We start from the raw sequence: 12437 nt of genomic DNA on the forward strand, positions 1-12437 counted from the left end.
ATCGATCTGAGATATGGTGCGCTTCTGAGACCCCGAAGGACCTGGTGCCCCAGGGACAGGCATGGACTGGCTACCTAACTGATCCCTAGCTTCTGCCTTGTCTAATCTTTTATGCAATAGATTGACATTTGCATTCAAGACATTCAGCATATCCACCCATTCTGGTGTCGGCGTTGCTGACTGCGACCTGACATTCAAGCACTTCCCCTCCACATTAAGCGAGCCTTCCTCGTCAAACATGTCGACACACGCGTACCGACACACTTCACACACACACACACACAGGGAACCCCTTTCCTGAAGACAGTATCCCTGTCAAGGCCCTTTGGAGAGACAGAGAGAGAGAGTATGCAAGCACACACCCCAGCGCAATAACCCTTGAGACCAACACAAAATGTTTTTCCCCAGCAGCGCTGTATAATATGTAAACCGCCAATTATGTGTCCCCCACTCTCTTTTAAGCACCCTTTCACCGTGTGTAAGCAGGGGAGATTCCGGGGAGTTTCCTCTCAGCAGTGCTGTGGAGAGAAAATGGCGCTGGTGAGTGCTGAGGGAGAAGCCCCGCCACCTCGGCGACGGGCTTCTGTCCCGCTCAAACTTAGTAAAATATGGCGGGGGCTCTTTTATATACATGTACAGAGCCCACCTGTACATGTATGTAGTCTTTTTGCCATGCAGAGGTTTATATTGCTGCCCAGGGCACCCCCCCCTCCCTGCACCCTTACAGTGACCGGAGTATGTGAGGTGTATGGGAGCAATGACGCACAGCTGCAGTGTTGTGCGTTACCTCAGTGAAGCTGAAGGCTTCTGCCGCCTGACGACTTCTGTCTTCTGTACTTCTAGCTCTGTGAGGAGAACGGCGGCGCAGCTCCGGGGGTGGACGCCCAGTAAGAACCTGCGTTCACCCCCTCTGGAGCTAATGGTGTCCAGTAGCCGAGGAAGCAGAGCCTATCTTTGACAAGAAGGTCTGCTCCTCTCTCCTCAGTCCCACGATGCAGGGAGCCTGTTGCCAGCAGTGCTCCCTGTGAAAAAGTAGTAAAACGCAGAAAAAAAAATCCAAACAAAAATGCTTCTAGGCAGAGAACTCTGGAGAGCTCTCTGCAGTGCACCCATCTTGCTCTGGGCACAGTGTAAAACAGAGGTCTGGAGGAGGGGCACAGAGGGAGGAGCCAGTGCACACCCAGAGTCCAAAGGTTTCTTAAAGTGCCCTATCTCCTGCGGAGCCCATCTATTCCCCATGGTCCTTACGGAGTCCCAGCATCCTCAAGGACATTAGAGAAATGATATTAGGGAAAGTTGGTGAGGGGTATGTCAGTAGATGAGGTATAATGTCTGGGAGAGTCTCCTATGTGAAAAAGTCACTTAGAGTACAAAATTTATGCCACTGGCATTCTACTTTTTTATTGTGAGTTTTTGTAGGTGCCTTGTTAATTTAAAGTGCCACGGTTGACATCTAACTCTACATGGAGTGTGATAGGTAGCTGCCACTTCATCAAGGGCTATTTCTAGAGTGGTTAAGGTGTGATACAGCCATCTCAGGAGAAGTGAATGTAGAAATTGGCGAGAGCAGATATTGCAGAGAGGTGGAAAGTTTTTGAAAATTAATAGCATTAATTAATATTTCTATGGATTTGAGGAGGATTGAAGGACTTCAGTGACATTGAGTTTGAAGTAATGGAGGAGAGCTTTCAGGTGATAAGGTTGTGATCTGAGAGAAAGAATTCTATAATTCAGAAAACGAACATAGGCCCTCATTCCGAGTTGTTCGCTCGTTCTTTTTCTTTGCATCGGTGTGATAAGTCGCAAACTGCGCATGCGCAATGTTCGCAGTGCGCCTGCGCCAAGTAAATTAGCAAAAAAGTTTGGTATTTTACTCAAGGCGTAACGAAGAAATATCATCGTTCTGCTGATCGTAGTGTGATTGACAGGAAGAGGGTGTTTCTGGGCGGAAACTGACCGTTTTATGGGTGTGTATGAAAAAATGCTGGCGTTTCTGGAAAAAACGCGGGAGTGGCTGGAGAAACGGGGAGTGTCTGGGCGAACGCTGGCTGTGTTTCTGACGTCAAACCAGGAACGAAACTGACTGAACTGATCGTAGTGGCAGAGTAAGTCTCGAGCTACTCAGAAACTGTAAAGAAATTTCTTATCACTATTCTATTCGCAATTCTGCTAATCTTTCGTTCGCACTTCTGCAAAGCTAAGATTCACTCCCAGTAGGCGGCGGCTTAGCGTGTGCAAAGCTACTAAAAGCAGCTAGCGAGCGAACAACTCGGAATGAGGGCCATAGTCAACAAGATCAAGGCAGTGGCCCTCCTGATGAGTAGGAGTCACTCCACTAGGAGAGGCCAAGATAGAAGGTTAGATAGTTTGTCATCATTATCAGTTTGTCACCTGCTCCTGCGGTCAAGCACCCATAAGTAATCAGCCTCCAAACAGTACTTTGGTCATGTCTTTATAAAGGATTCAAAAGTATGAAATGCGTCTTGAGTTGGCATGACTAAAGATGCATGAAGCTATTGGGTGCATATGCACAGTAGGAAACATGCATCCAACACTACATAAGCCCCAATTTTAGAAAGTGTGAAAACATCAAAGCTGATTTATAAGCAAGAGTATGATTTAGAATGTATTGGTTATAGGGACATGAGCTGGATTGTCAAGCTGTGTGTAAAAACTGTGTATAAAAGGCAGTCTCATGCCATGTACCATCTTCTACTTCTGGATCATCATCAGTGCCACCGATAGATGTGTTACAAGATCCTGAACCGGGTTTGGTATGATCGGTCGGAATGCTGGCAGTCGCATGACCAACAGTGGCATCCTGACACTGAAGATCCCGACCTCGGAGGGGGTAAGTATCTTTACCCTCCCTTGTTCCCTACTCTAACCCTCCGTGGGTAGTGACTAGGGCTAACCCCCCAGGGGTGGTGGTTAGGGCTAACCCCCCCCTTAGTGCCTAACCCTAACCACCTCCCTACTGCCTAACCCTCCCCCACCCTGGGCCCTAACCCCAATACTTACTTTCAGGATGACGGCTGTCAGTATTCCAACACCGGTTTCCTAAGTGGTGTCAGGATTCTGGTATTGGTCACATTACCATCGGCATCCCATCTGCTGGTATGCTGAATGCATCCCCCTGAACCATATCTTGGGCCAAATACCTAGATTTACAGAAATTATGGTTTATGTACATCTCTGATGTTTACTAACCTGTGCATGGGCAGGGCCCATTCTGCTTATGTGGAGAACAGGTGCTGCATCATTGGACGCAGTGCCTCTAAGCCTGATTGACAGGCTGCTGCCATTCAGGGGTGGGGAAGTGTGGCAGAGGGGATAGTTATACAAAATGGGGGGACTTCTTTCGCCCATTTTGTAGAAATGCCTAGGCCAGGGTCTGCTTCTCCCAATGCAGATTTCCTGGCCACCGCAGCATTAACCTGAGGTTTATTCAGTTGACTGATGTTCACAGAGTGATCTAGTGCTGCATCTTAACAGCATATTTTCTGGCAGCAGCTGCATCTAAAGAAATCGCTTCTGTATGAACATGTCCATCTCTGAATCTTGCCCTTTATACAAGCAAGGCAGCAGCTACACTCAACTCCTAGATGCTATCTTTTGCTACTTAACCATTTCCATAACATGTCCCACTTTCACCCGTCTGGTGGAGTCTTGAGTAATAAATACTGAATATGTTTTGTGCATCTCCGATCTGGTTTATCTCTCTGCATCTGGGTTAATATCCTTGCCTCTCTGCTGTGGTGTGAAAGGAGGAAGAATAGAGAGTGCTGCCAAAGTACAGTAGAGAACCCAAGCAACAGCCAGTAAATAGCACAGTCACATAGGCTATAACATTTCATTACACTACCTTTGTCTTTTTTCCATTTTTCTTCATCTTCTTTTCTTTTTTTCCCCCCTTGTGCACCAGAGGGCATTGGACGTTTTGACATGATGGTTTAAGTGTTCCAACAAATCCTAGCACAAAATAAAGGTATTTACAGTAAACTACTTCTTCTGCATCCAGTATCAGGATCAAAGAAATACATGATTGACAGTAGTCTCAAAAGAGGAGGGGACCCGTGTGCAGTCTCCATGTGTGGGCCCCCTCATTTCCCGACACGCTCTACAGCACATTCGCAGGACTCCGAAAAAATGGCTGCTGCACCATTTTTATGGAGTTCTGTGCATGCGCTGTACACTCTGGCACTGTGTCAGAGTCTCTAGGGTTCAGTGCGCTAGCAGCGGCAGTGACGGCTACGGGAGAGGAGTGGGCACACACGGTCACCGATGGATGCCGGAAAGGTAAGTATAGAAAAAATAGGTCCAGATTGGGCCACTGCACCCATTATAGATACACCAGTAATGATTGACCATATGTGACCATATCATACAGTCCACCAAGAACCTTTGCAATCTGGTGGACCTTTATGCAATAGATCAGGCTTGTCCAACCCGCGGGCCGCATGCGGCCCAAGTCGGCTAGTAATGCGGCCCAGGAGCAGCGCTGCAGCAGAGGGTTTTTTTTTTTGCAGAGTACGGACACCACACGTGAAGCTGAGCCGGCCCCAGCAGGCTGTCAGCACATCCTGATTGGATTGCTGCTGCTGGGACCAGCAACAGCTCACGCCCTCTCCGCTGTCAGTCACAGTGTAGCTCTCCTCCGCTGCATAGCGGCACACGTGACTGAGCAGCGCGAGAGTAGAGGAGCCCAGTGGAGAAGATGGTTGTGCAAGAACACGTGGAGCGGCGGACGGAGACGGAGGTAGCGCTGCAGGAGCGGTAAGTATGTGTCTGTGCGTGTGTGTGTTTTTTTTTACAGCTACAAGGGGCACAGTACAAGGGCTCAGCTACAAGGGGCACAGTATAAGGGGGCAGCTACAGGGCCACAACTACAAGGGGCACAGTACAAGGGCGCAGCTACAAGGGGCACAGTACAAGGGGGCAGCTACAGGGACACAACTACAAGGGGCACAGTACAAGGGGGCAGCTACAAGGGGCACAGTACAAGGGGGCAGCTACAGGGACACAACTACAAGGGGCACAGTACAAGGGGGCAGCTACAAGGGGCACAGTACAAGGGGGCAGCTACAGGGCCACAACTACAAGGGGCACAGTACAAGGGGGCAGCTACAAGGGGCACAGTACAAGGGGGCAGATACAGGGCCACAACTACAAGGGGCACAACTACAAGAGGCACAGTACAAGGGGGCAGCTGCAGGGCCACAACTACAAGGGGCACAACTAGAAGGGGCACAGTACAAGGGGCACAGTACAAGGGGGCAGCTACAAGGGGCACAGTACAAGGGCTCAGCTACAAGGGGCACAGTATAAGGGGGCAGCTACAGGGCCACAACTACAAGGGGCACAGTACAAGGGGCACAGTACAAGGGGGCAGCTACAGGGACACAACTACAAGGGGCACAGTACAAGGGGGCAGCTACAGGGCCACAACTACAAGGGGCACAGTACAAGGGGGCAGCTACAGGGACACAACTACAAGGGGCACAGTACAAGGGGGCAGCTACAAGGGGCACAGTATAAGGGGGCAGCTACAGGGCCACAACTACAAGGGGCACAGTACAAGGGGGCAGCTACAAGGGGCACAGTACAAGGGGGCAGATACAGGGCCACAACTACAAGGGGCGCAGTACAAGGGGGCAGCTACAGGGCCACAACTACAAGGGGCACAGTACAAGGGGGCAGCTACAAGGGGCACAGTACAAGGGGGCAGCTACAGGGACACAACTACAAGGGGCACAGTACAAGGGGGCAGCTACAAGGGGCACAGTATAAGGGGGCAGCTACAGGGCCACAACTACAAGGGGCACAGTACAAGGGGGCAGCTACAAGGGGCACAGTACAAGGGGGCAGATACAGGGCCACAACTACAAGGGGCGCAGTACAAGGGGGCAGCTGCAGGGCCACAACTACAAGGGGCACAGTACAAGAGGCACAGTACAAGGGGGCAGCTGCAGGGCCACAACTACAAGGGGCACAACTAGAAGGGGCACAGTACAAGGGGCACAGTACAAGGGGGCAGCTACAAGGGGCACAGTACAAGGGGGCAGCTACAGGGGCACAGTACAAGGGGGCAGCTACAGGGGCACAACTACAAGGGACGCAGCTACAGGGGCACAGCTACAAGGGGCGCAGCTACAGGGGCACAGCTACAAGGGACGCAGCTACAGGGGCACAGCTACAAGGGACGCAGCTACAGGGGCACAGCTACAAGGGACGCAGCTACAGGGGCGCAGCTACAGGGGCACAGCTACAAGGGGCACAGCTACAAGGGGCACAGCTACAAGGGGCACAGCTACAGGGGCACAACTACAAGGGACGCAGCTACAGGGGCACAGCTACAAGGGGCACAGCTACAAGGGGCACAGCTACAAGGGGCACAGCTACAAGGGGCACAGCTACAGGGGCACAACTACAAGGGACGCAGCTACAGGGGCACAGCTACAAGGGACGCAGCTACAGGGGCACAGCTACAAGGGACGCAGCTACAGGGGCACAGCTACAAGGGACGCAGCTACAGGGGCACAGCTACAAGTAAGTTTAATATGTTAACTATGTTTCCTATGGTTTTTTTGGATGATCAGGTATCGTTACTGTTATTTTATTTTATGTGCGGCCCAAACCAAATTTTCATCTTCTAATGTGGCCCAGGGAAGGTGAAAGGTTGGACACCCCTGCAATAGATCATTGAGTATCACGGCCTACTTCCCTATAGATTGTAATCTTGTGAGCAGGGCCTTTCTACCTCTATGACTTTCTGTTATTACCCAGTCTTGTTTTTTCACTGTTTCCAATTGTTTTGTTTTATGTTATCACTGTTTCCAATTGTAAAGCGCAACGGAATTTCCTGCACTATATAAGAAACTGTTAATAAATAAAAGGAGATTTATGGTAAGAACTTACCTTTGTTAAATCTCTTTCTGCGAGGTACACTGGATTCCACAGGGCATAACATTGAGGTGTAGAGTTGGATCTTGATCCGAGGCACCAACAGATTAAAGCTTTGACTGTTCCCAGGATGCCTTGCACCGCCTCCTCTATAACCCCGCCTCCGTGCACAGAAGCCCAGTTTTGTTAACCAGTCCAATGCAATAGCAGGTAAAAGAGACGATAACAGTCAGTAGCCACACAGACCCACATTCTCACAACAGGAGAAGGTACTAGCGGCTAATGCCATACAAACCCAAAGAAGCTAAGTGCGTCAGGGTGGGCGCCCTGTGGAATCCAGCGTACCTCGCAGAAAAAGATTTAACAAAGGTAAGTTCTTACCATAAATCTCCCTTTCTGCAGCGGGGTACACTGGTATTCCACAGTGAACAACATCGGTGATGTCCTAAAGCAGATCCTCATAGGAGGGGACGCACTGTAGCGGGCACAAGAACCCGGCGTCCAAAGGAAGCATCCTGGGAGGAGGAAGTATCGAAGGCATAGAACCTTATGAACGTGTTCACTGAGGACCACATAGCCGCCTTGCACAATTGTTCGAGGGACGCGCCTCGGCGGGCCGCCCAAAAAGGTCCAACAGACCGAGTAGAATGAGCCTCGATAGCAGCAGGCGCTGGAAGACCACCCTGTACATAAGTTTGTGCAACCACCATTCTAATCCATCTGGCCAAGGTCTGCTTATTAGCAGGCCAGCCATGTTTATGAAAACCAAAAAGAACAAAGAGAATCCGATCTACTAAGGGAGGCGGTTCTCTTCACATAGATACGGAGAGCCCGTACCACATCCAAAGACCGCTCTTTGGAGGACAAATCAGGAGAGATAAAGGCCGGAACCACAATCTCTTGGTTAAGGTGGAAATATGACACCACCTTAGGTAAATAACGAGGGCGAGTTCTAAGAACTGCATGGTCACGTTGAAAAATCAGAAAGGGTGACCGACATGTCAAGGCACAAGTCTGAAACCCGTCTAGCAGAGGCAATAGTAAGCAAAAATAAGACCTTAAGCGTAAGCCATTTAAGGTACACAGACTCAAGAGGTTCAAACGGAGCCTCTTGCTGGGCGTCCAGAACAGACAAATCCCAAGAAGCCACTGGAGTGACATAGGGAGATTTAATCCTTAGAACACCCTGAGTGAAAGTATGAACGTCAGGCAGAGACGCAATTTTTCTCTGAAACCATATCGACAAGGCTGAAATATGAACCTTGAGGGAGGCCAGACGAAGGCCTAAGTCCAGGCCCTGTTGCAGAAACGCCAAAAGTTTGGCAGTACTGAACTTGCATGCATCATAATTCTTAGCCGCACACCAGGTGAAGTAAGAATTCCAGACTCTATAATAAATCCGAGCCAAAGCCGGTTTACGGGCTTTCAACATCGTTTGAATGACCACCTCAGAAAAACCTTTGGCCCTTAGGACGGAAGCTTCAAGAGCCACGCCGCCAAAGCCAGTCGGGCCAAATCCTGGTAGACACAGAGGCCCTGAACTAGGAGGTCCGGACGTTGTGGAAGTAGAAGGGGACGCTCTATCGAGAGACCCTGTAGGTCTAAGAACCAATGCCGTCTGTGCCACGCTGGAGCGAGTAGAAGTAGGATTCCTCCTTCTTGTTTGAACTTCCTTATTACCCTGAGCAGTAGTGACACCGGAGAGAACACGTACGGCAGCTGAAAGTTCCATGGAATAGCCAGAACGTCCACGAACACTGCTTGAGGATCCCTTGTTCTTGCTCCGAAGACCGGAACCTTGTGATTGTGTCGAGACGCCATCAGGTCAACTGGTAGGCCCAACTTGTCCACTAGGAGTTGAAATACTTCTGGATGAAGGCTCCACTCTCCGGCGTGTACGTCCTGACGACTGAGAAAGTCCGATTCCCGGTTGAGGACGCCCGGAATGAACACTGCCGATATGGCTGGCAGATGGCGTTCCGCCCATTGAAGAATCTTTGACACTTCCATCATTGCCATGCGGCTTCGAGTGCCGCCTTGATGATTTATGTACGGTGGCGTTGTCCGACAGTACTTGAACAGGCCTGTTCTCTACCAAAGGCAGGGCAAGTTTCAGAGCACTGAACACCGCCCGCAACTCCAGAATATTTATCGGGAGGAGAGATTCCTCACGGGTCCACCGACTCTGTAGAGTAGTGATTTTCAACCTTTTTTTACTCGCGGCACACCGAACAGTGGCCCTCATTCCGAGTTGTTCGCTTGCAAGCTGCTTTTAGCAGCTTTGCACACGCTAAGCCACCGCCTACTGGGAGTGAATCTTAGCTTATCAAAATTGCGAACCAAAGATTAGCAGAATTGCGAATAGACACTTCTTAGCAGTTTCTGAGTAGCTCCACACTTACTCGGCATCTGCGATCAGTTCAGTGCTTGTCGTTCCTGGTTTGACATCACAAACACATCCAGCGTTCGCCCAGACACTCCTCCGTTTCTCCAGCCACTCCCGCGTTTTTCCCAGAAACGGTAGCGTTTTTTTGCACACACCCATAAAACGGCCAGCTTCCGCCCTGAAACACCCACTTCCTGTCAATCACATTACGATCACCAGAACGAAGAAAAAACCCTCGTAATGCCGTGAGTAAAATACCTAACTGCATAGCAAATTTACTTGGCGTAGTCGCACTGCGGACATTGCGCATGTGCATTAGCGACTAATCGCTCCGTTGCGAGAAAAAAATAACGAGCGAACAACTCGGAATGACCACCAATATTTTAAAATTGCCAAGGCACACAATAAGTTCCCCACAGAAAAAACAAAACACACACATTGGCCCTCACAGTAAAAAAAATTATAATCCACACATACATTGGCCTACACAGAAAAAACAATCACATTGCTTCCCACATAAATCATGTTGCTCAATGCATAAATCCTATTGCTCACCACATAAATCAATTACAGTTCTCCCCACATAAATCCTATTTCTCCCCACATGAATTATTCACATTGTTCCCCCCCATAAATCCTTATTCTCCCCACATAAATCCTGTTGTTACCCACAGGAGAAATCAAATAACAAATATTAGCCCCTACCGGTCAGCTGTCCTCCGTCCTGTCCCTCAGTGGCAGGGGATTGTTCAAAGTGGAGTGCTGCGAATACTGTGCAATGGGCAGTCCGGCAGGTGTGGATGTGTGTGGGCAAGGAAAGCTGTGTATGTAGGCAGGAACTGGAAGATGTGTATGCAGGCGGGTGGGCTGGCTGGTGAGATGCTGCAGCCGTGACCTATGATATCACACCGCCGCGTCTTGAATGCATAGGTCACGGCCGGAGCACGACTAATCCTCTAAGAGCCCGTGCCAACAGTTCACGCTGAAGGTGCAGGAAGCTGCTCTAGCTCCGCGGCACACCTTGCAACTGGTCGCGGCACACTAGTGTGCACAGCACACTGGTTGAAAAAGCCTGCTGTAGAGTGTGTTGCTCAAACACCGCGCCTAAACCTCTCAGAGTGGCATCCATCTTCAGAAGGACCTAGTTGGAGATCCAGAAGGGACAACCCCTGCTCAATTGTTGGTCCTGTAGCCACCAGGTCAGTGACAGACGAACCTCCGGAGTCAAGGATATCATGTGAGACCTGATCCGGTGAGGCAGGCCGTCCCACTTGGCAAGGATTAGCTTCTGCAGAGGGCGAGAGTGAAACTGAGCGTACTCCACCACGTAGAAAGCCAACACCATGAGGCCTAGTACTTGCATCGCAGAGTGTATCGACACTCGCGGATGAGAAAGGAAGCATCTTATCCTGTCCTGAAGCTTCAGGACCTTCCCTGGAGACAAGAACAACTGTTGGTTGAGTGTGTCCAACAATGCCCCAAGGTGCACCATGCTCTGAGCAGGGACCAGGGAGGATTTCTCCCAGTTGATGAGCCACCCGTGGGCTTGCAGGAATTGGACCGCTATTTACAGATGACGGAGGAGAACCCCTGGGGAGTTCGCCAGGACCAACAAGTACTCCAGATACGGCAGGATCCTGATACTCTGATGGCGGAGCAGGGCCGTCATAACCGCCATGACCTTGGTGAAGATTCGCGGAGCCGTGATCAGGCCAAATGGTAATGCCTGGAATTGATATTGTAGGTTGCCAATAGCAAACTGTAGGTATTGTTGATGCAACATGGCAATAGAGATATACAGGTAAGCATCCTGTATGTCCAGGGATACCATATAGTCCATGGGCTCCAAGGCCAGAACAATAGAGCGAAGAGATTCCATACGGGACTTCGAAACCTTCACAAATTTGTTCAAAGACTTGAGGTTGAGAATGGGCCTGGAGGAACCATTCGGTTTCGGAACTAGGAACAAAGTTGACTAGTACCCCCTGCCTCTCTGAGCCAGAAGCACCGGCATTACCACTCCTGTGTCCAGGAGTGATTGTACCACCAAATGGAGAGTTTTGCTTTTACCGGGTCCTAAGGGATATTTGTCAAGCAAAACTGGTGAGGGGGACGTTTCTTGAGAGAGATGGGATATCAGTGAGTGACGACTTCCCTTACCCAGGCGTCTGAAGTGGTCTGTAACCATACCTGAGCAAACGCTAGAAGTCTGTCTCCCACCCTGGGATCCCCCAAGGAAAGACCCGCCCCGTCATGCAGCAGGCTTTTCTGGTTTGGAAGCCGGCTGACGGGCCGCCGAGGAACGTTTAGGTTTGGGCTCAGAGGTTTTGGAAGTGTGAGCCTGTTTTGGGTACACCCGACCCTTTGCTTTACTTGGAGGTCGAACGAAAAGTGGTACTTTTAGCCTTCGTAGCAGAAGGATTAGTACTCGGCAGACATGTAGTTTTAGCAGACGCCAAGTCAGCAATAATCTTGTTCAAATCTTCCCCAAAAAGGAGGTCTCCCATAAAAGGTCTTTTTAGATCCAGATCCACAGACCAGAACTGCAACCACAGAATCTGACGAGCAAGAATGGACGTAGTAGACGCTTTGGCCGCCAGAACACCGGCATCAGAGGCCGCCTCCTAAATATAACGAGAGACTGTGATAATATATGAAAGACACTGTCTGGCATTATCAGAAAAAATAAGAATTTACTCACCGGTAATTCTATTTCTCGTAGTCCGTAGTGGATGCTGGGAACTCCGTAAGGACCATGGGGAATAGACGGGCTCTGCAGGAGACTGGGCACTCTAAAAGAAAGATTAGGTACTATCTGGTGTGCACTGGCTCCTCCCTCTATGCCCCTCCTCCAGACCTCAGTTAGGGAAACTGTGCCCGGAAGAGCTGACACAACAAGGAAGGGATTTGGAATCCAGGGTAAGACTCATACCAGCCACACCAATCACACTGTACAACTTGTGATAACCATACCCAGTTAACAGTATGAACAACAACTGAGCCTCATTTAACGGATGGCTCATAACAATAACCCTTTAGTTAAGCAATAACTATATACATGTATTCCAGAGAGTCCGCACTTGGGACGGCGCCCAGCATCCACTACGGACTACGAGAAATAGAATTACCGGTGAGTACATTCTTATTA

At 49.9% G+C, this 12437-nt stretch overlaps 1 protein-coding gene across 2 annotated transcripts in view; it reads right to left on the bottom strand.

Annotated features, from left to right (window-relative positions):
• LOC135054768 (uncharacterized) overlaps nt 1-12437 on the bottom strand; it is a 112009-nt gene that overhangs the window by 62282 nt on the left and 37290 nt on the right. For both annotated transcript variants that reach the window (XM_063958089.1, XM_063958090.1), the window contains one exon: nt 3866-3972. In XM_063958089.1, coding sequence (XP_063814159.1) covers nt 3866-3947 — 82 coding nt within the window. In that variant the 5' untranslated portion in view covers nt 3948-3972. The remainder of the gene's footprint in view (nt 1-3865; nt 3973-12437) is intronic.

Source organism: Pseudophryne corroboree, chromosome 3 (assembly GCF_028390025.1).
Source record: "Pseudophryne corroboree isolate aPseCor3 chromosome 3, aPseCor3.hap2, whole genome shotgun sequence".
Taxonomy (NCBI): domain Eukaryota; kingdom Metazoa; phylum Chordata; class Amphibia; order Anura; family Myobatrachidae; genus Pseudophryne; species Pseudophryne corroboree.